This window comes from Bacillus rossius, chromosome 2, assembly GCF_032445375.1.
Source record: "Bacillus rossius redtenbacheri isolate Brsri chromosome 2, Brsri_v3, whole genome shotgun sequence".
In the NCBI taxonomy this organism is placed as follows: domain Eukaryota; kingdom Metazoa; phylum Arthropoda; class Insecta; order Phasmatodea; family Bacillidae; genus Bacillus; species Bacillus rossius.
The window spans coordinates 106,514,987-106,542,443 of record NC_086331.1 but is presented as its reverse complement, the minus strand read 5'-3'; the positions used below and the strand labels follow the sequence as shown (position 1 = coordinate 106,542,443).

Sequence of the window (27,457 nt, the reverse complement as noted above, 5' to 3'; positions counted from 1 at the left end):
GTTTTATTTATAGTATTAATTACAATAAACTATGACATCATCAAGATTGTGCCACCTATTAAATATTTGCACTACCATTGTCAGGTAAACTGACTTACTAAAAGTGCAATGTTTCTTATGATAGCACAGTTTCACCTGATAGATGCATGGACACAAGTTAAAAGGCCCATGCCAATGTTGACATTAGTAAAGCTAAATACTTAATGAGTTGAAAGTGGATTATAAGTGGGGTTGCAAAATTTTAAATTTAAGTGCTAATTCTCTATACGTAATTATCTTCCCATATGTTTTGAAACATGTATCAAGTGAAATGAGTACTGGCAAAACATTCAACTTGCATTCAGGAGATACTTTGTTTAAACCCTGGTCGGACCATCCTGATAGGTTTTCCATGGTTTCCTGAGATTAAATGCCATGGCTGCTTCATTAGTGTTTCCTTTTATAGTGTTTATATATATATATATGAAAAGACACAAGAACCAAATTTAATAGTTGAGATATGGGCTAAAGTGGGTGTTTTGGGTGTTGAACATTCAATATTTTAATTCACACAAATAATGAAAGTTCAAATCAATAATTAGTATATGACAAAGAACTCTTGAATGTATGTGAGTTTGGTTTTATATTATTAAAAATTAAATTTTTGTATATTGCACAGTAAATAAAGTAGGTACAAGTTTGGTATAGATTGTGGTAACATGTGTCAATATTGCTTGGCTGATTTCATCTACCTATTTTATGACTTCACGATACGGAAAAAAATATTTATTTCATTTTATTATGTACTCAGCTTTTTAAATGTGTTTTGTAATGATAGTATTATTTCTAGTAAGCTTTACAGTTTTGTCGGAAAAAATTTATTTAAAAAACTTATTTTGAAAAGTTTTCAATACAGGATAAATAAAACAGATAACTTATGGAAACTGAATTTTTTTTTTTTGAAAAAATTTATCAGCATTTTCATTCAATATGAAGTGGAGGGTGTGGTCGCATAACTGTCTTGAGCACGTAGTGTGTTCATTAATCTGTGACCCCGATTACTCATTAGCCAATGTGTGAGGGTAATGTTAAGCACCAGCGTGGCATGTTTGGACAGTTAGCATAGGGTTTAAAAGTGACCCACAGAAATGTAGAGTTGTCTCTTGAATTTTACACTAGTGTTTTGCTGGGCTTTAAGGAGATTGGTGCATGTTTAAAAACAGTCATATGTCAAGAATAAGCTGGAAATTGGCTAATCTGTTTCATAAATGCTTACTTATTAATAATATGTAGTCAGCTGGATCACATATAAACTAACGGGTCAGATATCACAAGTCACTGGCGAGAGAGCTCCTGCGAGGGAAGGTTGTCGAAGGTGGTAGCTTTGAGGTCTGCCATCTAGCGAGCATCACTGAAAAGTCTTTAAAAAAAATTCTTTCAGTCTCTCTCTCCACAGTTTTCCTTGAAGCGAACAGAGTGAAGCAAGCCACAATGAGAAGCGTCTTCAAAACAAAATATATATCCTCAACAAATTTCCTTCTGAAAGCGTAATTTTCTCATAAGATATGCCTCATCCACTCTATTGAAGTCATGTGCTCAATACTTACAGTATATTACTTTAACCTAAATTATAATCCTGTATTCACACTCCAGACAGACACTTTTCAAAATTAATAAAAATTTGAAATCCTTCTCGAGGTACCTATTAGAAGTCAAGCCGACTTGGAAAAATGTTTAAATATTTGCGTTAGAAATAATTATATTTAGTTTCTTGGGTGTTCTTGTTGACAAGCTTGAACAAATTTTTAAAATATGATTTATAGGGCTTAGTCTAATAACCTTCACGAGAGGAAAGAGGATTATTAAAGTCCTACTTACGTGAATATAATTAAATGTACTCAATAAAATAAACTCTGTTTGCATGGTGCAGGGATTACTTAACAAATATAACCTTGAATTGTTAAATATTACGGAATTGAAGGTCGCGTCTTACTGCTGTCCAAGCTGCCTTAGTATGGTGCACTTGGCAATGCTCGGGCCGCTCTAACAATCCAACTAATTACATTAGATTATTTGTGAACATTGTCTTGAAACTAAAAGAATAAGAAAAAAAAATTAGCTGGATGATTTTGATGTTGGTTCTTTAGTTTTTTTTTAAGTAAATCGTATATTTGTTATTTCTGTGACTGAGGCAAAACAATATTTTTCACAACTTAATATATATTTTATTTTTAAAATAAAACTTAAGAGATTTTTTGACAAATATTTTTTAACAGATTATTTGTTTTGTTTCTAGGTAAAGTTCATCATTTTTTAGGTTTCCTCTGTGTTTCTTTTTTCCGGTAATATCTTTAACTTACAGACAAAAATTAGTTGAATTTCTATGCTAAGTACAAGGCATGATTAATCGGTAAAGCTATTCCAAACGCATTGGTTTGTACACTGAGAAAGAGTGTTAAGTTACAAATTTTTTTTTCTTAGAAATATCTTTATTCTCCTCGGGGCCGTCAAGAGAAACTAAGGTTTGGGGCAAATAATTTTGTCAGTCACCCTCCCCATGACTTAGTGTACAGCTGGTGTCCGGCCTTTGGAAATTCCCCCCACCCACCCATTCACACCTCTGATCCTGCAGTTTGACTGCCCTTTTCTTTTATTGTACCCTTAATGCCAAAGGTTGGCGCTGAGGGAAGGGGGAGAGAGAACACGCATTCAAAAAGTTCGGGAAACTGTCAAAAGGTGTCGCTAAAGACCAGCGTGATTGGTCATTTTTTGTATCCGAGATTACACGCTGCTAAAACATCAGTAACCATTTTTGTACCTTAGGTCTGATTGTAATAAACTAAAGACTAAAATAAAGTCAATAAGATGACAGTGAAAAAAACTTGAATATAAACTAAATATACAAAGATGAAAGATAAACAGAAACTTATTTGTATTTAACTTGAGATTGGCATACACACCTGCTGAAATGTAATTAAATTTTGAGTTACCAGTATGATATAAAATTGTAACCTGTTTTAATTATAAATTAAACATGAATGCATTTGAACTCTGAAATGAATATCATGTTATTTTGTAACTGCTCATTAAAATTAACAGTAAATACATTAAATTTATAATTATTACAGATATAATTATGATTTTAATAATATCTCTCGTTAATGAAGATTTATCTATGAAAGTTGTACCACTAAATTCTTTATGGTTTTGACTTAAGGTTGAATATTAAAAATTCCAGAAAATTAACAATAACTTTGGTTAAAAAAAAAAAAAAATAATTGGTTGTCTCTAAAGTCGGTTTACGGACGATAGTTTAATGTGACGTCATCATAACAAAACATTGATGAAATGATTACATACTTTTATGAATAAATTTGAATCATTTTTATTGAATTATCACTATTTTGTATGGATACAAAGGAGTGAAATGAAATCTACAATTTAATTGATAAATTTACTTTTATTTGCACTCATTAATTCAAATATGTTTATTACTTTAATGAAGAGATTGTTTTAACTATAACTTTTATACATGTTTGCTATTTAACTTCAAGATCGTCGAGAATGTTTTACGCTTTTTCGCAATTACACATTTAACGACGAAGTTTGTTCGTCGTGAAATTAAACGTAGAATTTAATAAAAATGTTCTCGCAGTTAATAAAATAAGTATTAGTAACTTTAAGAAAGAATTTTGGCTTTAATCTCCAACCCAGACGCTCGTGGTGCGCTGGGGCCGAGATTAAAATTCGTCGAGAATATTTTATGTTTTTATGTCTTCCAGTTCTCAAAATGATGTGCAATTGTGGCACCGGGCACGAAATTTTATTTATAATTCATTAATTATAACGCCCCTCGCGATAAACAAAGGAAAATATGTATTCACGAGTGCCTGGTTGCCGCGGAAGCGGTTAGATAGCGCGATTTGTTCGGTTTGCGTCCGTTACCGTAGATGGCAGCACCGTAGGGGAATAATATTATTTCGTTTTTATAATACAATTTTATAACAAATACGCATCCCAAATACACCAAACTTATTTATAATGTGTTACAATATTTTTTAAAACATTGTGCAAAAGATCCTGGGTGTAATTTGAATTATTATGTGTAACTGTAAAACACCATTGTTCGTACAAAAACGTATTTGAAAATTCAACATTACTTTTAAATAACTGTACCGATTGTGCTGAAAATCGGTGGACAATCGTTAAATTATATAATATTAATAATTCAAATGACGAAAACATGATTGAAAATTCAAATCGATGGTTGTTCTAATCGAGTGGAAGAGAGATGCGGCGCAAGTTTACAATGAGCGTAACGGGACACACCGTAGTGCGATAATGTGCATTACGGGACACTTTTCCGTGCGTGCAGCCGGCGTTCATCGATTTATTAGATGTTGTCACGTCAAAAATTAAAAAATAAATAAGTTATACATCAGAATACTTCAAATTTTCTCTAGCAACTGAATTATTAACACACATATTGTTTTGTTACCTATGATGCCGGTGCACCATTCCCCTGAAGACAATATCAATATAAGTAACATACTGAATTAATCAACATTACTATACAATTTTCCTGTGAGAATAAATAAAGCTTGTATTAAGGCTTGTATTGTAAAATAAGTATGTAATCTGACCTGTTACCAGAAGATTAACTGTAAACCATATTTACAGTATTCAACTAATACAGTGTTGATATAATATGCAGTAGCAGATGTTACACTGTTCTGTTATATAATTTATTTAATTCCAAAAACGACTGCTTTAAAAGATCTTGGAATTTTTCTTGATTCTAAATTATTTTTTCATCAACAAATAGATTTTTTAATTTCTAGTTCTCGAAGAACACTTGCCCTAATTAAATATATTACTTACTATGCCATTAATTCAGATTCTATTATTTCTCTTTTCTTAGCACTTATTAGGTCAAAATTAGAATATTGTTCAGTAATATGGAACAACATTAATTCATTTGATATTGATAAAATTGAAAATATTCAAAACAAATGTATTAAACTTATTACTCAAAAATCATTTCCCCCTCCTAAATTAACATCACTTTTTGATCGGCGTGCCCTCCTTGGCCATCTTTTTATTTCCAATTGTTATTCATCTAAAATCAATTGTAAATACATCTTGGATAATACTGGTATAAGAGTTCCCCAGTATCATAGACGACTTACGTCTACTTTCTGTACAATCAAGAGAAAATATTATTTTAGATTAATAAGCAATTATAATAGATCAGACCTAATAGTAACAAGCTTAACCAATTAGTAAATTATTTTAGTAGCACTTGCAGTCAACTCAATAAACTGTGTATCTTTGTTTGTTGGCATTCTAAATTCACTAATTGTCTGTATTTTTGAATTTATTTATTTTTTATTTTTTTGTTTTGTGTCCTTTGTCTGTGGTGTCTCTTGTGCATTTTTTTGTTTTTTGTACCGTGCACACCCCTGTAATCTCTTCTCAGAGTGTTGGTGTGCATGTCACAATTTATAAATAAATTAATATATTTAAATGTATAGTTAATGCAGGCATAGATATCTTACTTAAGGTACTGAATTCATGTTTGAGAGGTCTTCTTTTATAATATAAAAACATTGTATATCAATTAAATGTATGCAATATAGTTATGTATGATACTTATTTAGGCCATTTGTTCTCTCAACACATTTACCTGTATGAAATAGACCTTTAGTATTTAATGTAGTTTTAAGGTGTATGATTTTTACCATAAATGAATTTTTTTATTTTGGTTCAAAGCATATAAAACTATAACCAGTGCGTGTTACCGACATATTTTAAATTATACATTATCTCATTTTATACATGTCTAACAGTAGGCCTGTATAACAAGTTTTTTTTGTTCACATTTTTATCACTAACACTTTTATTACTTATATTTACTGTTTCATTTACAAGTATGTCATTTTTGGTAGTTTCGAAGGTTAATGGGAGGTTAAATAATTATTTTATTTATTAAGATATATTCTCCAAGTAAAAACATCCTAATCTAAATGAAACCATCTACAATTCATGCAATCAAAAATTTGTTAGGTTTTAAGTAAAAATTTTTTTAACTTGATTAGAAAATAATTTTATTAGTCTAAATTTATGATTTTAGAGTAATTTTTTTATAAAAGGGATGAACTTTCATGTTAGATTTTTTCCATAAAAAAAACACCAGACCTCTAGATGCTATTAAAATTTTAGACTATTTATGTCCATCTTTTAGGGTTAACGAGCCTTCAAATATTGTTTACTAAAATTGATGATTTTCAAATTGGTGTATTTCAAAGTCACTAAACAAAAAACAAATGTTAAAATAACCACTTCAAAAGCTTTGGGATTAGTTTCTTTATGGGAAAAAATGAAAGAAATCATGAATATAAATAGAAAGTAACTGAAGAGTGAATGATGACAAGGAAAGTTCGGAGATAGCAAAGCGACATATCTGCTCTCTGATTGTTGGAAGAGAACTGGGGCAGAGGAAAGGACTTGTGGGGCTGGTATGGTGGACTGGGTGCTAGTGTCTTTGCCAGTCACATTATATGTCAAACATTAATATTGAAAATAAAATAGTTGCAAAAATTAGTCCATAATGAAACAAAACACTGTTGAAATGCAAGTGATAATAACAAACATGAAAACATACAAAATTCTAAATTGGAAATTTATCTGCATGGTCTATTAGTCACTATGGTTATGAAAGAATATTTATATCAAAAAACCCTAAAAGATAAAACATTAATTTTTGAGTACAGGATTATTTACAGAAGCTTATGTGACTTAATGCAGAAATAATAACCTTTTGGGGTTATCAGCACTCTTGTTTCCATTTTGCCTTTTGTTCATTTGACCCCATCACCACTTCTAATTTATGTTGTAACAGTAATTGAATTAGGTGTGAAGTTATTCATTTTGAAAAATCGTAAGTTATGTTACATTTCATTTAACACGTTAACTTGTGAGATAATAGTGTATGTACCGAAGTCAAGAAATAATTCCAGTCCCACAGTATTATCTTTGTCCTTTTTTTTTTCTTTTTTCAAAGTAAATAAGAGGAATAATATTGTGTGTTTACAGTTAATTTATTAGGTTACACTTAATTTTTATGTTCAAAATCTATTTTCTACATTAAAATTTAATATCTTCGTTTTCCTAGCATAAACTCCCGTAGCTTAAATTTTTATTCTTAGCAATTCTGAAACTGGAAATTTATATCTTTATGTTTCTACAGGTTCACAAAAATGGACTTAAAAATTTGTCACCAAATTTCGGGCATCCATCCACTTTGTTGGGGGTTGATAAAAATCTCAACTTCATTCACTGTAAAAAGTCATATGGGTGTATGCTACATTAAAAATGGTGAGTTTAATTGCTTAAAAGAAAGAAATGTGCTGGGCAAAAATCTCTAATGAAAATTTTCAAAAGAAGGTTATTTTGTTGGTGTTCACACAATACATTTAATTGCCTGCGTTATAAATTATTTGTTTTACAAAATCATTTTTTTTTTCAAAGTTAAAGGAGTGAATTTATTATGATATCAGGTTAGGTTTCTCGTATACAGTTGTGCACAGCTTGAAACGAGCTTCTTGACCCAGCTTGATAGTAAAACTGTATAAAAATATTGTATAAACGGATATTCTCAATTACTCAGTCACCACACACAATCATGTACTTACTGATCTGCCGATTTTTCCAAATTAAAGCAGTACATACTTTCCAACTTTACGATTGAACAAGAACAATGCACTGAAAATCATATTCTATGGTCGTGTGTGGTATCTATTTGGTTTTCAGACTTTTTGGCACTAAAGATTAGGGTTTTTTACCATCATAGCACGGGAATGTCAAGGTCAAATGAACAGTACTTGAATGTGCGCCATTATCTTAAGGTTAGTCTGATGTACAATGAATGCCTCCAACTGTAGCCAAACAAGTGAATTATGGATCAATTGCTGTAACAGTTTTTGAAAAATTATCAAATATATTTTATTTAGAGTTTGTGGTTCCACACTAAACTTGTGTGTAAATTATTGTTTTATGAAATTTTTTTGTAATTTTGGTTGTCATTCAAGAATGACATTTTTCTTTACAACTTAAGTATGAGAAACACAAGCAATACAAGCCTTCAGAGAAGTCTAGTTACATGTAAGAGTTTCCTGATGTTATAAATTCCAATAAAGATATTTTGCACATTTGGTGATTGTAAAATGAATATTGGTCATAGCAGAAATAATTACAAAGATAACTGCAACAATACAAAACAAATCAGTGATTGTGTGTACTACAAAATGGGCAACGAAAATATAAAAATTTTGAAATACTTTTTGTAAAGTGTATGCTTGACTAATTGATTTATGAGAAATGTGTGTTCTCAAATTACCAAGCTTAGGAAAATGTTTCCACATTCTTTTTTCAGTTTTGTAGAATGATTCCTAATTTTATTCTTTTTACTTGTGCAAGACAAGGAACAAACATGGCAGTGGTTGAAAAAGTGTTTATAATTAGAATTTTAGAGTGGATGGAAAATTGATAAACTTAAGTTTTGGCATGTAAACACTCAGCTTTTATCCTTATATTTAGTCTTCTGCAATTGTTTGCTGCATTGATGTCTTACCTAACGAAGGTATCAGATTCTAGGCCCGACAATTTGGTGTAGTCTGTGTTGTCTTCTGTGCTCTTTTTATTTACTCATGTTGTGTCTTGTGTGTTTTTTGTGTCACTGTTGCTGTGATTCGTTTTCCAGTTTTGTATTTTTATTTTTAGACTTTTTTATTTGTTTGGATAGTAAATGCTGGTTTTTTTATTGTTGCTAACATACTAACTGGAATTTAAAATCATTGTGTATGTGCTGTGAATGTCATTAGTCTTTGTAATTTTATTTCCTGTCTTTTTTTATTAATTTGTGACATACAATTTTTCTGTTGATTCCTTGGCCTATGTTTTTTATTAGTTTCTGTTATCCTGAGTTTGTTAATTGAACTTTTGTTTGGCAATCACTTCAAATTCAGATGATAATAGCAAGAGTATTGTTATCCATGCTTGTGTTATATAGCAATGCAAAGGCAGAGATGGTGTTTATTCTTGTTAATAACAGGAATCAGTAAAGAGCATAGTTATCAAATAACTACCTCAGTAATGAAATACAGACAAGTGGGTAACTGTTAATGAGAAGATGTTCACAGATTATTTCTAACAAAAAGTGAATTTGAGAATTGTGACATAATTATAATTTTTTTAAATAATGGAAAAAAAAGGGGGGTTGTCTGTAAAGTCGGTTTACGGACGATAATTTTACGTGATAACTTCATAAGAAAACATTGATGATAAATTGCATACTTCTATGAATTGAATTATCATAATTGAATTATCATTATTTTGTATAATACAAAGGAGTTAATTGAAAATTACAATTTTTTTCATTGAATACTAAATAAAAGCAGTTGACTTTTTATATAATCGTTTATATGAGATAATAATTTTTTAGTCAAAATTGTAACATAATCTATTATTACTGCACTCGCCGACCGATGCTACTTTTTTTTAAATAATCAAAGAACAAAAATATGAGATTATATCGCTAATCAAATTCTTGAAATGCAAGAATTAATTACCTTTTTTGTCGCAATTGTTGTTGTAATAAACAGTGTAAACCACATAAACTTTTCACTTCACTTTATAAACAGTTGACAAAACAGTTCACGTGTAGGTTGTGTGCTGCTGCTGTCTCTCTTCTACTCGGACGCATCGGCCGATGGAGTGGAAGAGAGATAGATGCGTCACAAGCCGAACGCTTAGGCCGATTTGCCTCTCTATCGCTTGTTTTGCGCTCTCGCTTGCACGCTCGGCTCAGGTGGAACGTGACAATGAGTCATGCTTTTTCGTACATGCAGCCGGCGTTTATTGATTTATAAGACATTATCACATCAACAAAGTTTAAATTTCTATGGTTTGTGGATACATTTTGGTTAAATATTTTGGAGCTTTTTACTAGTCCAATAATAGAAAAAAGAGTAATTTAGTGCAGTTGATTGTAGGCGTTATTTTGTATAAAGTTCTTACAGAATGTGTGTGTGCTCAGGAAGTATAAATTTCCTCAATGCAGTGTGGTAAAATTAGCTAATATATATATATATTTTTTTTTTTTTCTTTTTTTTTTCTGAAAATGCATTGTGAGGAGTCTTGAATTTATGATATTTCATAATTTTGAGTGCTCTCATTGCCAGATTTTTGTTATGATAAGATTAAGTTTTTGTGTTCTAGTTTCAGAAGTTGACAAGTATTGCAGTACTTTTTTGTTTGTAACTGGTTGAGTTGTAAACTTCTCAGATGTGCATTTTAAGTTGTATTTTTTGTTTTTAGTTTCTGTTAATGTATACAGAGCAGTAATATTTTTAGTGTAAGGCACCTGTATGCAATTTTATTGAAATCTTTTGACCTGATTAATTTTTGGGTTAGGCCGTATGTCTCTTTTTATATAACTGATTTAGCTGTTTTATTTTTGTGTCCATAATGAAAGCATGTTGTCATTTAGTGATTGACATTGTCTAAGTCACTTCCGCTTTGACTTAATTCCTCAGCCCAAGCGCTGTTTGATATCTTTCGTCTGTGTTCCACTGCGAAAGAGTATCAGTGAACTGAAACAAAAATTGCTTAATTGTGAGTGTAGAAGCAGTGATACACTTGAGGTTCTTATAGCAGGGTGATTCTGGGACAGTTGTATGGAGGCAAGGGACAGCTCAGTACCCAGTCTGAATCCATAGTGAAACATCCTGACCTGGCCAAGAAGGTGAAGTTTCTCTTGATAGCGCAATTTAAATGGAAACTCCTCAGTCCAATGCTCTTGCTGGGAGCTCCCAAAAACTTGAAAACACAGAAGAAAATTTTTGACAAAAGAAAACATAGTTTGAATTCCCTTTACTAGCGTTGCGGGATCAGTAACTAGTTTTACTAATGTCTCAAAGGTTAATGCTGGAAATACTGAGATCGCATTACAAAAATATTGCATGGTACAAGTAATAAGTACCAAATTATCTCCCAAATGGCTGTTAACAGGAAAAGTTTGTTATAAAACTTCCTTTCGTTCTTATTAAAAAATATGCGCAATAAACTATGTGCTGCAGTGACCTCAACGTTTAACAGCTTACAAAACTCCCAGGTAAACCAAAACAAGCTACCAACAATATAATGGATTTCCCAAAAACTCAAAAAAAAATAATTAATTTTACCTAAATATTACAAACTATGGGTACATATTCAGTCATTTTTACATAGTGTTAGTTCCTGTTTAAACCCGATCACCATAGCGTCAAAAAATTTACTAAGTAAAACTTAGATTAAATACAAAATTTTTGTACAACTGGCTGTCACCATAAAATTAAATGCCCTATTTTTTTTCTTGCTGGGCAAAATTTGAAGAAAGTTTACTAGCTGATCATTACGTGCAGCAAGTATACTTGCAGCTGTCTTAATCGCCAAATATTCGCTCATCCCAGTACCATCGTAGCCATCCCCAGTCCATAACCAACAAGAACTATGTCTTATTTCCAGTGTAAGCTATTCACACGATAATATGCAACCTGCAACTGTTGCATTTAACACTCCTAAGTGTCCCTGTGATGACAACTCGTTTGGTTCACCAAATACAAAACCCCTAACTAGTGCAAAGGGCAATGACAAAGTGTTCTCGTAAACAAACTAGCTGGTGAAACAGTCTCCACCTGTTTGTGCCCTTTTAATAATTTCTCTTGTAATGCATTAGTCATAAAGTCAAAACAAAACCAGTACTTTAGCCCTCACGAGCTGTAGGGGAAAGGTTCTTGCAGCCCAAATTAAACGTGGGCTACTCCACTCATGTATATTGTGCTCTGCAAGACTAAACAAAACCAACACCTAAAATAAGTGCAACTAGAATTTATTTGGCAGTGAACAAAATCTTGGGGGGAAAAAAAAAGACTGCCACCTTTTAAGGCCCATTATGTGAGTAAACTAACAGGGACGCCAAAAATTTCTGACACTCTAAATGCCCTATTTGCATCTAAAACAATGTGACCACTGAAAACACTTTGTCACTACCCAAAATAGCACTTCCAAAAATATTTTGCAAAATGCTCGAGCGTGCTGAAACATAGGCTGCAGTATTTAAGAAATTTGAGTGAACCACAGTAAGCTGCGATTTCACATCTCTTGGTCAGCTATACACTCTGATGCCGAACTACGTGGCACTATGTCGCGGCCAATACTACCAGTGCGTCTGTGAATAGATTTGAAAGCTTTTCATTTTTTTGAGTTTTTTGTGCTAGTTATAAAATTTATTTATCCATACAACTTAAAAAATAAAAAAAAAACAAAAATCTTTCTCATTAAAATAAAAAATAATTTAAAAATTATCTATGTGAAAATTTCTTAAAATTAATAAAAATCATAACACATGTGACCTGGAGGTCATAAATAAAACCCATGATTTTTATTTAGCCTTCTAGTTGGAATTGTAACCACTAAATCAAATTGCTAGATTTTTTATATAGGCCTAATGACATTAGTAATACAGCATAACATACATTTTATATAAACTGTTCATGTGACTAGCAGTGATAGAGAGAAAAATGGAAACTTTATAGGCTCTACACCCCTCTTTTCAAATCTACTGCTTCCAATAGCAATATGACAAATGCACTATCCTTGAAAATAATATAACATGCAACATACAACAATTTTATAATGATTTCATGTAAGTAGCTTTTCTTATATGTTAATTTTATGATTAAAGTATTCAATCCATGTGTGTGCTCTGGGAAGCTTCAAGTCATGGGGCGTTAGTGTTTTTATTCTACTTGAGTTCTTTATTTTTTATATTGTTGCCTTGTCTCTACATGTCTACAGCTACTATGCTAGAAAAACTGTGTTTAACGGAGGCTTAACAAGTTCATACAACATACACAATGGCTATTAAAAGTATGTGTTTCAGTCAAGTTGAGAAAGAGATTTAGAAAAATAATTTTAAATGTAAAATTTTTTTTATGAACTTTTGTGTTGGAAATTTGTTTTTACATTTGGAAAAGACTTAAAACTCAATCATATTTTAAAAAAAGCCAAAATTAACAATGGCAAATGATTTTTACAGAGAATTATGTTGTAAATGATTGTGAACAGGCAATATTTCCACCTGGGAGGCCTCAAGACAGGGTGAGCAGAGCATGTATGTTACCAGCTGGGTCTCGCTCTACTCCCATCTTTAGCCCGAACACTTGACAAGCTCAACACACAGTTTGTACTCCAGTCCTATTAACGCTGTATGGCTCAGTGTCATGTTAGTGGCTGTGTGCACTGGCCTTAGAGGAAGGAAAATTATAATTTGTGTTGTATGCCCGTGCACTGTTTCTTGTCCCTATTGTCAATTTTGAATTTTCAACTGTATATATGTTATTGTCTCATTTATTTAGTAGTTTCAAATCCCAAAGCCTTTGATTGTATTTTTTTATGCATGTATATTAACACACACAGATATATATATATATATATATATATATATATATATATATATATATATATATATATATATATATATATATATATATGCAGAATGAGTTGGGACTAAATGCATTAATTTTAAAAAGTGGTTCCTCATGAACAATGAAATCAAAAATATAGTTTCAATTTTTTTATAAAGTAAATATTATGGGGACCACTGTTACCTGAAAACTGAATTTATAATGTGTAAAGAAATTATCATTTGGAATCTGAAGGATTGTGTTTGGTAATATCTCCTGTTCATGACATAAATGCGGTTTGACAACCTCTTTTGACCTGTATTATAAAAAAAAAAAATTATGCTGTTATCCATTTTTCAATGCAAAGGTTTTTCTGCATGGGAAAACTAGTTAAAACTGTAATGTTGGAAATCGCTCAAGTAAGTGAGTCTCGTGTGAGATTATAACATTTTTAAATTCAAGGTACATATTTTATGTCTACTAATGGTTTACTTGTTTGCAACTATATTTTGTATGTAGCATGAGTAAATGATGGTGATGCTTTCAACAGTTTCAGAGAAAGATAGGCTCCAGATAAAGAAACTGGAGCTTTCATTTGTTAACAAAATGCAACTAAGATCCCAAAATCAACCAATACAATTTTCAACCTAAACATGTGACTGTCTCAAATAACCCATCTGAGTTCGGGCAAGAAAAGATTAGTTTTGGAGATTTTCTCATCCAGATTACTATTACTATTCATAGTAAACAATAGATCATTGCACATTAGGTTGGTCCAGAAATAAAATTTTGGAAATAGTATTCTTCACAAGCCTGCCCTTATTCCATATAGTATTACAGAATTGAGAAAAAAAATTGAGGTGAATTGGTTAATATTTAGGAGTCCCCATGATTTAACACTTTATATGTCAAAACTGAGTTTTTCTTAAAACACTGATATTGTGGTAACAAACTTTACTAATGATATAAATGAATACAGAAATAGTGGGGGAAAGTTATTTTACATTAACAGTGGTCATAATTCAAGTTTCTGAAATGTTAATGTTCCATAATAGAACATTTTGTTCTCGTTTACTAACCATTAATAACATCATCGGCCATTAGCGTCGCCTTCTTGGATTTCAGAAACTTTTCTGTGCTGGAACGAACCAGAGAAGATTCTGAAACTGTGCTTCATTTTTCGTGATACTGGTATTAAAATTTGGCATACTTTCTCTTGGAGATTAATGAAGATATGATCAGAAGGCCACAACTTAGGGTCCTTGCAAAGGAAAGGAGCAGTATTTTCTTTTCCATTTGTAAGGAGGATGTCAAAGAGTTCTGTTCTCTGTGTGACGTATGTCTCCAGGGGACACTCGCGCTTGAACAATTTACTTTCAACTTTCTTAAGGGCCATAGCCTTTGGTGGCGTAACTGACACAGGGAACAAAGAGAGCCAGCCCAACCAAATGTTCAGAAAAGAACCACAGGCGGCGTCGAAATGCTATAAAAGCAGTCTTATTAACATTGCATTATACTTCAATTTGCTTTAAAAGAATGGCATAATTCATAACAGCTTTCCCAGCCTTCAGTGCCTCATTCAAAAGCCAACCATAGATGAGGGTTACGAACAAGCGTACTTCATTTAATCCCCATTTCTTCTCCAGGTGTAAGGGTAAACTGTTCTTTGAATAAATAGATTTTAAGGGAATAAACAGCCTTTGCCATCCAACTTGCATTGTGCAAACAACCTGGGGCTCTGAACTTTACTTTTGATCCTGGGCTTGTACCTCCAAGAAAGACACTACACAACTGCAAAAGCTCTAAGTAGTCATCTCAAGGTTGCTTTGACTGATGTGGGTCCTCTAAAATGGCAGTATAGTAGCCCACCATTTCTTTCCTAAGCTTTTTCGTTTGGTCATTGGAGTCAAACAATTCATTTCTGCCTTGAAAATATACATCTTTGTCGGTCTGAGGCCAGTGTCTCTTGAAATGCTTAAGTATAGCAACAGTTGGACCCCCACTTACTCCAAAAACTGTGCTGAAAACAGACAAGAGCTTAATTTCAAATACATGGTGCCTACTTGGAATCCACACAAGACTAATGTTTAAACTCTCTTCAAGAATAGCACATGCTCCACTCTCCATGCCTGTGTTGGCAGCTGTTGTGTCAAATACCAGAGCTCGCACATTTTGACAACGAGCATGTTTGTGTGGTTGAGAAAGTCTGTACGAAACTTTGAGGTTATATATTAAGGTCAAATAAGTTATTACTCTCATTGCTAACTAAAGTTAAACCTAATTAATGCTTATTTTAATGTAGATAATACACTTTCTATGTGTTCCTTAATAAGTACTTATCAAGTTTGAACAAGCTGAAATGCAACTAATATCACTTATAAAAGATTAACAGGAAAATCAACAAACGCTTGTTTTTCGCAACATTACTACTATTACTATTGCTGCTACCTAATGGATAGCCACAGAACTTTTTATTCTGCAAACAGTGGGAAGTGCTGCTCCCTGATAGAAACTGATCTATGACTTCTTAGTAAAGTCTTCTAGGAGTATATTGTAATAGTTGTTCTCATATAGGGACCCCTAAACTTTCGCTAACTGATCCAAATTTTGATTTGGTTATTTTTGTTTGCATAGTGAAACACGGGCACAGTGTGGAGATAAATATTTTTAACTTTTATTTTTCTCAAGTCATTATGGACCATCCTATTTCACATCTTGGTTTTAAATTTTAGGTCAGGAGAACATTTCAACTCCCATTTATAAAGTGAAAAGGGAAATAATGTTACTGTCTAAATGCCATGAATTTAAAATTTTGTAAAATTTTATTTATTTTAAATGAAACAAATTTGCTCCATATTACGTGGTTTAAGGTTTTAGAAATAATATTAGAAAGTTGATTTTTAAGTGCTCATTTCTCCTTTTCATTCACTTAGCAAAAGTCATAAATACATTTTCCACTTAAATTCTCATAATTACGTTGCATAATGATGTATTGAACTCATTCTGTTTGTGTTTTCATGAAAGTATAAAGTATGTGTATGTATGTTAATTTAGATGTTTGTTACTTTGCTGTATATTATTTGTGTTTTGTTTATTTATAATACATTACTAAATGTATGCACATACCTATGTTTATACAGTATTTTATTTATTAATTGTGATACTTATATTTTAATGAAATTTGTTAGTTATTTTTGGTTTTTAGTCAGTTAAAATCAAATTTTGTGATTGGGTGCTAACATACTGGTTTACTTATAAACTAAATTACTTAAGCTACAATATTTCAATAAATATACATCATATTAAACCAATTTATAAAACAAAAAAAAATCTTGGTTTTTCAGTACTAAAAAACTGATTTCATGATAATTAAAATTATCTGTTTTTTTAATTCAAAATTTAATTATAAAATATATCTTATACTAATTGGTATTAAATCTATTAGTAATTTTTCATTTATTTTAAACTACTTATTTAGGTGACTATTGTTTTACAAACATTTGAACCTAACACTAATAATGAATTACTTAGCAATAAGAAAAAATATATATTGCAGACAAAATCAGATTAATGATTTCAACTAGTTTAGGGACTCAGGACTTGAACCATTAAACAGTGTTTGATAACAGATCTCGTATTAGCATTATGATGCTATTTTTTTTCATATTTAATAGGCTACTCTATAACAATAGATTTGATGTAAGTTGGCGAACATAAACACATAGCATGATTAATCTTTACTTACAATCTATACTTTATTTTCTTTGTATCATAAACTGATTTCGAAAGGAAGCCATATTTTATGTTGTATTAAAAAACTCCCAACAGTTATTACTTTTTTAACACATAGTATATTTAAATATAAGAGTTATCTTAGATTTTTTAAAATTGTTTTGAATACAGTATTTGGTCTTTTATATTATTCTACTGATGATTTACAACAAAAATTGTTTACCAAATGTGTTAAAATTTTAATTTAAAAAATAATAATTTTTAGATTATGATGATGATGATAATAATAATAATTATAATAATAATAATAGTCCACCTTGGAATAGGAAAATATAATTTTAATTGCCAGAAGCTTGTTGTTGCAATACTGATTAATATCAGACCAGGCAAAGTGTCCACAGAAACTATTTGGGGGGAGGGGGTGAAGCTATATATAGGAATATGCAGAGTAAAACATTAAAGGCCAAATTGTGAACATTTTAATTGCAAAAATGCATAATATATAAAATTGTTCAGAAATTATAAAAAAAATTTAAGGTTACAGAAATGTCAAATAAAAGTCTGAATAAAGTATTTTTTTGCAACATAGGTGCTACAACTACCCAAAATTAGGATACCCTAGCACAATTAGGTTGCAATGGGCAATACAGAACATCAAAAAGTTGCAAAAACTTACCGTACCCCTCTAGTGATTGTTGCTTTTCCTAGGGGTGAGGATGGGTGAGAATAGGTTTCAATTTACACCTGAGGATTATTACCCGAACTGTCGCTGAGCTGTAAATACAAAACTCTTTTCCCAGAGGATAAGGAGAACTTAACAATATTTTACGAAGAAAAAGTAGTTTGTGTACAAATTTTACTTTTTGTTGTATAATTAGCTACTTGTTTTGTTAGCGGGTATATGTTGAAAGTTTGTGTGTGTGCGCATGTGCATGTGGATGTGTGTGTGCACCATTTTTCCGGTTATGTGGTGAGCCTTAGTGGGCGAAAAAAATAACAGACCCAAATTATTTCTAAAACCTTCAAATAATTGTGTCAGTGTGTTTGGTGATGCATACAGGAGAGATTTTCTGTATGAAGTCGGATAATGAAATTCAGTTGATTTTTTGCTTAGTTTTACATATAATAAACATATTAGACATAGAATTAATAATATAACAGTGCATTTAAGTTAAGTAAAATATTTTATAAATAAAAAAAAATTGGGAGGATTAAAAAACTGTAAATACTTGGTTAGAAAGAAAGTGCAGAAATTGATGTAGCCTGTGTGATATGTTTAAGTTTTTTTAGTTTGATACATTTTACTCTGTTTCTGAACATGATTGAGTACTAAACAAAATGTAGGATTTTTAATAGCAAATAAAGATAGCCAAAATTTTTATTTACTTAGTATTATTTGCAGTAGTTAATAAAGTAAAACATGTAATTTGTTTTAAATCAGTTTGTGTGAATAATGGAAAAGTATGATTTGGCCAAATAAAATTTTTGAGACTTAAGGTAATGTCTTTACTCAGTTACAACTTTCATACACAACCTGAGATCACCGAACTGTACACATTTCTCATTAAAGATATATTCAACTTGACTTTTAAAACAAAAAACCTTAAAATACTTGTCCTGCATAAACTGCTCTGTAATGGCTATTCTCTTTGTGTAAGGTTTTGTATAAAAGTAAGATTAGAACTTAAGTGTTTTGAAATCCACTCCATATTTCATTCTGTTAAAATATTGTAAGCTTTAATCTTTACATTTTTTTTCCATGTGTTTATGGAACATTGTTTCAGCTTTTAAACAGTTGTAATTTTTTTTTGCAGAATGAAGACAAAAATTCTGGCGTATCAAATTTAGATGATGGCCAATTGAAAGCTCTACTTGATGAAGCAATAACATACAAATGTCCAAAGGATCGTGAAGGAAAGAGTAATCTTTTTAGAGTAAGTTAAGCATAGCTGTGCAAATTACATAAGAGGTATTAATTTTTTTTAATTTTCGTGGTCTTGTTTCTAGTTTTTTTTCTATTAAGTAATTTTATGCTCAAATATTTTTTTGCTATAGTGGCTTGTACCGTTAACTATATATAATGAAAATGTTTTTTTTTTTTTTCATTCTATGTGAAAACTCAAGCTGATTACTAAATAAATTGACGTACATGTTTAAACAACAAATAGTAAAAGTATAAATAAATGCACTTCACTGTACTGGAAAGTAGAAATCAAACACTGGTGAATTATTTTTGAGTTGAGCCAGATGCAATTCTCAAAGGGTTTCTTTATTGGGAAATGTGAGAGATCTTTGCTATTATCAGTCCGTTTGTGCCTGATGACTGGAACAGATGTCAGTTCCCGAAACGTTGCATCTGTTTTGTTATAGGAAGTCTACTGTGTTCATCTGTGCTGTGATCGTCGTGTTGTCCACAATACCTGTTTAGTATCATCGTTAGGTTCGTCTGTTCGCTGTGTGTCCAATGTTGTGGTCTGTCTGCATTTACTGTTTTTGTTGAAACTTTCTTGTCGTTAGCAGACTGTGTTCGTCTGTGCTGTCTGATATAATAAGTTTGTCATAAGTTGATTTAGGAGTGTTCTCTTGAGTTTTTTTATATTTTTATTTGCATTCTTATTTTTCCATGACAAACAGTATAAAATTTGCAATGGCGTATATGTTGAAAGAATTGTATTATATCAAAATTCCCTATTGAAATAATCATTTAAAGAACATATCATTGCTATGAGCCAGGGGATTTTTGTGGGTTGCTGCTCCACACCCATTTTCTCATCTCACCCTCTCCGTGGGTTGCCACAGGTGTTAAGTCTCTTTCTTGTGTCTTTCCGGTTCGAGGGAGCCAAGTGACTGGATGAAAATTAAGACTTGTAAGTAGGCATCATTATTCAAGTCATTCTCATGCAGCATGATATACCCTATGCATCCATAGGGTATATCATTACTCTGTTTTTAATTACCCAAATCACTGCTTGCAGTGCTCTCAAGTACTACTGATTTTCCATTTTCATTACTGTTTTAGACATACAATTACGGCACTACGTAGTGTTATTTATTACATAAAAAAAGAAATAAACATGATTGTGTTTTATCAGTATTTATTTCATGCTATAAATTTTGCTCACTCATGTAATGAGAAGGCAAACCTCCTGAAAATAACTTCAAATATCATTCCTGAAATTAATTTTAGCTTTCCCAAAATAAAAGCAGTTTGCAAACCTGTGTTATTTTAAATTATTTGATGAATGGTTTACTTGTACAGTACAGGAGAGAGTGTTAATTATTTTGTAGAGTCTAGTATTTTGCACCAACTTAATAGCATTGGTTTTACACATGTTATATTGGATCCATAAATATGGTTATTGATGGGTGTGCCTGGAATCCAGCAGCACTGCTACTTGTGAAACGTTTGCTTATCAAAAGCCTGTTTCATTAATGTGGTTGTGGTAACCTTCAAATTTTATAATCATCTAAAGAACTTTCAAATCATTAATTTTCTTTTCAAATAAAGAATTTATGTTTGTAAAATGGGTTATTCAATTTGAATGCTAGTACACCTATCCCTCACTTAGCATGACTAATATGTTCCTAAAAATGCTCGTGTTATTCAAAATCGTGTATTCTGAAACATTAGTTTCCATAAATAGCAAGGCTAATTTATTTATTGTGTTCCAAAATTGTGTGGGAAAATATACTTTACGTAATATAAATGCGTTGAACAACACTCAACTATAAATATGTCACACCTTTATCTTTATATGCCTCCCATCTCACTTTGTATCAAAAATAAGACACAGTGTAACGGGAGATACGTGGTTATGTACTTTGTCAGTCGGCTGGCTGACTTGCCCGCCCGGGCATGACCTACAACTCACGTCGTGTACCTTTCCAAACCATCCTTATTGACAGAGAAACCCATATTACTGTCAGGATAATTACATTTTAATTTTTTAAAAATTAAAGAGTTTATTCGCGTATCACCACCGGTTCACACGAATCCTGTCAGTCCAATGATAATTTTTTTCATTGCAACGTTCATTAACAACCCTTTCCATTTGAATCATCTGTTCATATCTGTTACGGTATCTAATGTCAAATATATTCCCACTAGTACAACAGCATCAGACTTAAATAAACTTTTAGTAAGAATCCATATTTCGTACAATTGTACACACAGTTGACCTGCTTAAAACTAAAGTGCGACCGACATAAGCGTGGCCTTCATGACAATTTGTGTGTCGTAATACTGCTAGTTTTGTCTCAAATACTTGAATACGATGCATTATGAGTGATCAAGCCCGTACAGTTACCGGCAGCTGAATGGGCAGACATTGCTATTGTTTGAGTGAATTCCCTGCCACTCGCTAAACTGAATTCACGGCCCGGTTTGTGGCCAGGCGACAACGGTACGGCACGGCAGTATACGCGCGGACGTAAAAACATTTGGTCCTTTACACTCCATAGCCTCAATTTAACTTGCCATAGGTGATGTTTGTACAACAGCCAATAGTGTAGTCAGACCTGCACGCGCCTCTTCCTCACTGGTTTGGCTAACTGTATCCCACGGCACATGTGTTGTTTACAGAAGTTGAAACAGACTTTGTGTCGTCGTTACCGACTTTGTTTTTACGGAGATTTGGTGCTAACTGAAATTTACAGACATGCTATTCAAGACTGGGACAGTAAAATTCACATCGCGCTAAATCCGGAATTGGAATCCGCGCAATCTGAAGACGTGCTAAGTGAGGGATAGGTGTAGTGTTGATTGCATAGTTGTGGATAGGGTCAGTGAGTAGAAGGAATGAAAAATATGCATTTTACCTAATAGATGTAATAATTAAGTGTGGAAATATTTAGTGTACACTTTATCATGTATTAGTGGTAATGCAGTAAGTAGAAGTGCATACTTACACACATTGGTACAGATAACAATGCACAGAACAGTGAAAGGTATTGATATGCTCTTTGGAAAATGAGCAGTCTTTCATATTGCTCTACATCAGACTGAAAGTGATATTATTCACAGTGGTGCTAGCAGATAATGACAATTCCAACTGCAAAGTTTTGATCAGTTAGGTCAAACAGGCTGCAAAGAACAGAGGGACTTGATTTGCTGACCCAAATGTTTTGGACAAAAATTGAAATACAAAGGTAGTAGAAAATAAACCATCCATTCAATGTGACTGATCTTAATTGGTGGAAAGAAACTGTGTAACCAGCTGTAAACAATGACATATCTGACATATTTAATTAATTTGGTTGAGATTTTTGTTCTAGAGTATTGAAAAGTTCCATTTTCATACTTGGATAGTTTTTTTTTTTTGGGGGGGGGGGGGGGGGAGAAAGAGAGAGAGAGAGAGAGAGAGACCAGCTAAAAATTTTCACTTACCTGCTGAGTGTTAACCCCTTTTTTTCCTTTCAATAAATGTGTTATGATTAGGGGTGTGCGGGATCCCGACGCTTCGGGAAGAAAGTCGGGAAAATAGGCTTCCCGAAATGCCGGGCGGGAATTTTATTACTCCCGAAATTTCGGGAATTTGTTTAAAAATTTACAAATGTTTACTAATCATGTGAAAATGTTTTCTATCAATTCAAACTGTTTTTACAACAATATTTTTTATGGATTCGTACATTTTTTAAGGGTTTCCGTACTATTTAAACGCAAAACATCTTTTAAATGTATGCCGATCGTAGCGACAGCTGTGGTGTGCAGTGAATTATGATAATCGTTTACACATATCTAATTGGAATATAAAAAACGTACATGGAGTACCTTAAATATTGTATGCGTTCATAAATATATTTCTTCAAGGGTACAAATTTGCAAGATACGTGAATAGTCAGTTATATAACGTTATTGCCGTCACCATCGAATACTTAACCTAAAACCACGTGTGTCGTTAGACACAAACAATACACATGCGCAATCCAACCTTTTCGCCAAAGATATAAGAAATACTAGACTTGCGTTACATAACGAAGCGTAACCGTTCTCATTACTTGATAGCAGTGGCGATGTAGAGAACTGTATTGGCACTTTGTAAAATATGAAATCACGTAGCTTTACACCACTGCTCACGAGTATCTAAACATCTATGATTTTGCTTTCGGAGAAAAAAATAGTTGTTTACTGTTTAGTTTGGCGGGCTTTGTCGGCTGACGTTACGTTATTAAGGCTTGTGCAAAGTATCTGTTCCTATTTTCGATGCCGTTGTATATTAAAACAAACTAGCAGCCTACAAATAATGGATGTCGCAACCGATCAGCTTGTTACTTGTAAACCTAAAAGTGTTTGGAAGTATTTTGAACGTCTGACAGTAAATCCCTGGCAAAGTGTGTCTCGTGTGAAAAATTTTTGAGATGCGAGCATGGTAGCACGTCTGGCTATAAAAAAAGAATTTGAGGATGCTAAAAAATATGAAGTCGCCGCTGAAAAAAGGGCAAGTGAAGCAGACAAAAGAAATAGCAGCAAAAAAACAACTAACTTTGCAAGAAACGTTTAAATGGCCATCTTCTCATATTATAATTAAATATTTGCTTTTTTTTTTAATTTTCCCGATCCCATCCCGTTTCCCGCTGGAATAATTTATTTTTCCCGAAAATTTCCCGCAGTACAAAAACCTATTCCCGCACACCCCTAGTTATGATAAGATAATACAATGGGCATGTTAGCTGTCAGCCTTCAGGAAGCGTTTGAGTACATTTGCTGAGGAGAGGAAAGGCGTGCTGCTCTGAGCCACTGCTGGTTAGGTCTGGTATTGAGTGTCCATGTGTCAGTGCTGTTTGTGTTTGCAACCCATTGTGTAAGGAACATTTTTGGATATTCTACCATGCAATTTATTTGACTGCTTACCCAATCTTGCAGTTCGTAAATACTGTAATCCTAGGTAAATTCTTTTGCATATATAAGTTATTTTAACTAACATGCAAAAGCTTAATTCGTGTTTGACCAATCAAAGATTAACATTTCAAAACATTTTAAGGGTAGAAAATTATCTCCTCATTTTCTTCTGATCTTTTAAATTTAAATTCTTAATAAGTTAAGTCAGTAACCATAATTAATTCATTACTACCTATTTAAACATTGTGTGTTTGAAGTAGCCAGCTGGTTGGCTGTAAAGATGTCTAAATTTGCACAAGTGCTAAGGGTGACTCAGGCTTATGCATTAAATGACTATTTTTCTCTATGTGAAAGGCACTGAAATTGCATGCAGAATTTTCACCAACAATGCATCAATATAGGATTTTGAGTGGTGATCCTATAATTTTATGGTGGAACAAATAAGCAGAAGGTGTGTTTCACCCCAAAACATTTAAAACATTGTGTACTATTTATTCACTCCTAATAACTTTTGTGAGGGAATGTTTTTAAGCTATTTTCAGTTTTAAAAAACATTAAAAATAAAAAAATTTAACTTGCATAAGAACATGTAAAGGTACTTAAATGTTATATAAATCCATCTTAAATCCATTTTTTTTGCCAAATTTTTGCTCACTATTTGATGGTTTGAAAAGCAAGTGGCCACCTTAATGCCAAGTCATAAGTTTTAATTCCTACTGGAGCTGGGAGGTTTTAGGTTGACAGAGGTGTCACCCTTTTGACTTTGTAAAGTAAATATGGTGAAAGTTAATGGACTGAATACACTGAATACAATGAAGTTGTTAACTTCTAAAATATTTTAAAGCCTTTCATAATGAAGCAAAACAACTTAACTTTTCCCTGTGATCTACAATATTTATGTTTATGAGGGTCGTGATGGTAAATAAAAACTCAGGAGTGAAATTGAAAATGATACTGACAGGAAGCTGAGCTTTATAATGAACATTAATAATATGATTTTGCAGAAATGAAGGATATCAGCTATAATATAGCTTGGGTTTTTGTAATGTTTTTCAATGAAATTATGGTTAAAGTGTTTTTTTTAATTATTTACATCCCTTACAATGTGTTGAAACTTTTTATGTACTTGAAATATGTAAATTAATATTTATAAACAATTGAGATTCTCTTTTGTGAAATTATTCTTAAAATTATAAATAGATCATTCTCAACACCTTTAATATTGCTAGTTTATTTACCTATAAGTTTTTGTTCCTTTAAGGCTGAATGAATTATTGATTATGGTAGTTGAAAATGAATACTTTTGAGTATTAACTTACAAACAGTGTAAATAAGAGTAAAATAAAATATTTTATAGGAATCAGTAATGTTACTAAATGAAAGTTAAAAAATATATATACATATATATTTTGCAAGCTTATTTGTGTTTGCTTAAGGGAACTTTACAAAAGTGTCAAGTTTCTTCATTTCCTGTCACTTACAAAGATTTTATTTGTAGGAACTACTGCAGGAAGTCGAGGCAGATGACTCGAAAGATGAGGACACACATCGTGGGAACTTAATACGGTCGAATGATATTGGCAGTTGCCGATATATCACAGGCAGTCGACGGAAGAACAAGAGGGATGGTGGAATTTCAGAACGCCAGACTAAAGGAGGATCACTTCAAAATTTAGTGCAAGCCTTCAGTTCTGAATTTGATGGTGCAACAAACCTGGGGTATTTTACATCAGGTTTGTTATTTGATAAGTCTTAATATTTTTAAAATTAAAAAGCAGTAGTATTTTTAACATGGTAGTTCTTTCATGGTTCATTTTATCATCTTTACATAGAGTTCACATGATCTTGGCAGGCAAATGTTTAGTGGTCAGAACACTTACCGTTCACCAAGGTAATCTTGGTTCAATTCCTGAAAGGGTCAAATTAACAATTTTTGCAAAGGGGAGACAAGTAAACAGTAGCTGTTTTTTGAATATCATTAAAGTCTTTTAACACACTATCGTATCTTTTATCTTTCCTCTTTCCCTGAATTTCTTGACTAATTGCCGGTTTTCTAATTTTAAACTAATAATCAATTTTTACTTTAATTAGCAAAAAAAATTTCTTGTTTCTCTTATGTCATATCTTAATGGTTCAGTGTAAGAGAGTCGTGGATGCCCTAACTGTACCTTCATGATCCTCCTAATCCATATTCCTCATCATTTATCATCCATCATCTGTAATCATCCATCATCCATCCATCAATCCATCAATCATCAATTGCGTTCAGCCTGTGGCCGGGTCAGCAAAAAAATGCCTCTATTCCTGTGTCACTCTACCATTCCTCATCCTTCAGTAGGTATTTTACAACACTTAATCGTATTTTAATGACACCTCCCTCTTCCGCACTAAACCTCTCGCACACCTGTAGAATGAATTTAATTTCATCCTTGTTTTTGCCCCCTTCCTTCAAAACACTTCCTAGATACTTGAAGGTTTCTGTACCAAATGATGACTAAAGAAATATTGTAGATTTTTTAAAATGTTTCTGGTAGGGAATAACATATGGATAACATACTTTTACTTTAAAAGTTTCAGAGTATAGTTTTGTGGATGCAGATAATACTGGCAAAATGTCTTTAATTTTCAGAAATGTTATTAATTATACTCCATGGCACTGTAATGCTGAAAAAAGGATCTTCTATAATAACCCGAGGAAGCATGCTCATGGCAGGGGCTGCAGATTTGGTCACAACCTCTCACATAACTGTTAATGAACAGTCAGTCAGTGTTCAGAGTTCACTAGAATCCTTGCATTCAGGTCTCTTCGAGTCTGGTTTCTTAACCATTTGATATAAAATAGGGATGGGCCGAATCACACAGAATATCCAGTATTCAAAAGATTTGGGATTCAAGGAAAAATATGCAAAGGAAAATATTGAATTAAAAATAGTAAATTAAAATTAAACCGTGGTAAAAGGTTACTAGGCTCATTTATGTTCATTTATGTAAAAAATTCAATAATGTTTTTCAATATATCTCAAACATATTTTTTACTACAGAGCCCATCGATTTTATTTATGACGCCACAGACGCTATAAGTTTCTCTTTATGCTGTGTTTGTATGTCTTATATCTTAGTATATTTGGTTATTTAGTGGGTATAAAAGAAATGATGGCTGTGTTTACAGGAAAAGCTGCAATGCTTTTTATATTCATACACTGTTTTATGTATTTTTCTTTCATTACTTAATGTGACACAAAACTTTTGTTTTTCAAATAAAGATAAACTTGGTATCTTGGTAAACATCCGAACAAAATTGAAAAATAATACTATATTAACCTTATCTTCTCATTTGTTTACACTTAACATTTTGGAAACCATATGAGTTAAGCCAAGAAAATTTGTTATGGTATGTGAAGAC

The 27,457-nt window shown here is 32.1% G+C and overlaps 1 protein-coding gene across 3 annotated transcripts in view; it reads left to right on the top strand.

Annotated features, from left to right (window-relative positions):
* The window catches only part of LOC134529565 (uncharacterized), a 108,477-nt gene that overhangs the window by 8,408 nt on the left and 72,612 nt on the right, over positions 1-27,457 (top strand). For 2 of the 3 annotated variants that reach the window (XM_063363786.1, XM_063363787.1), the window contains exons 2-3: positions 19,031-19,150; positions 25,553-25,787. In XM_063363786.1, coding sequence (XP_063219856.1) covers positions 19,031-19,150; positions 25,553-25,787 — 355 coding nt within the window. Of the gene's footprint in view, positions 1-7,228; positions 7,357-19,030; positions 19,151-25,552; positions 25,788-27,457 lie in introns of all 3 variants that reach the window. The other variant, XM_063363788.1, reaches the window with a different exon arrangement.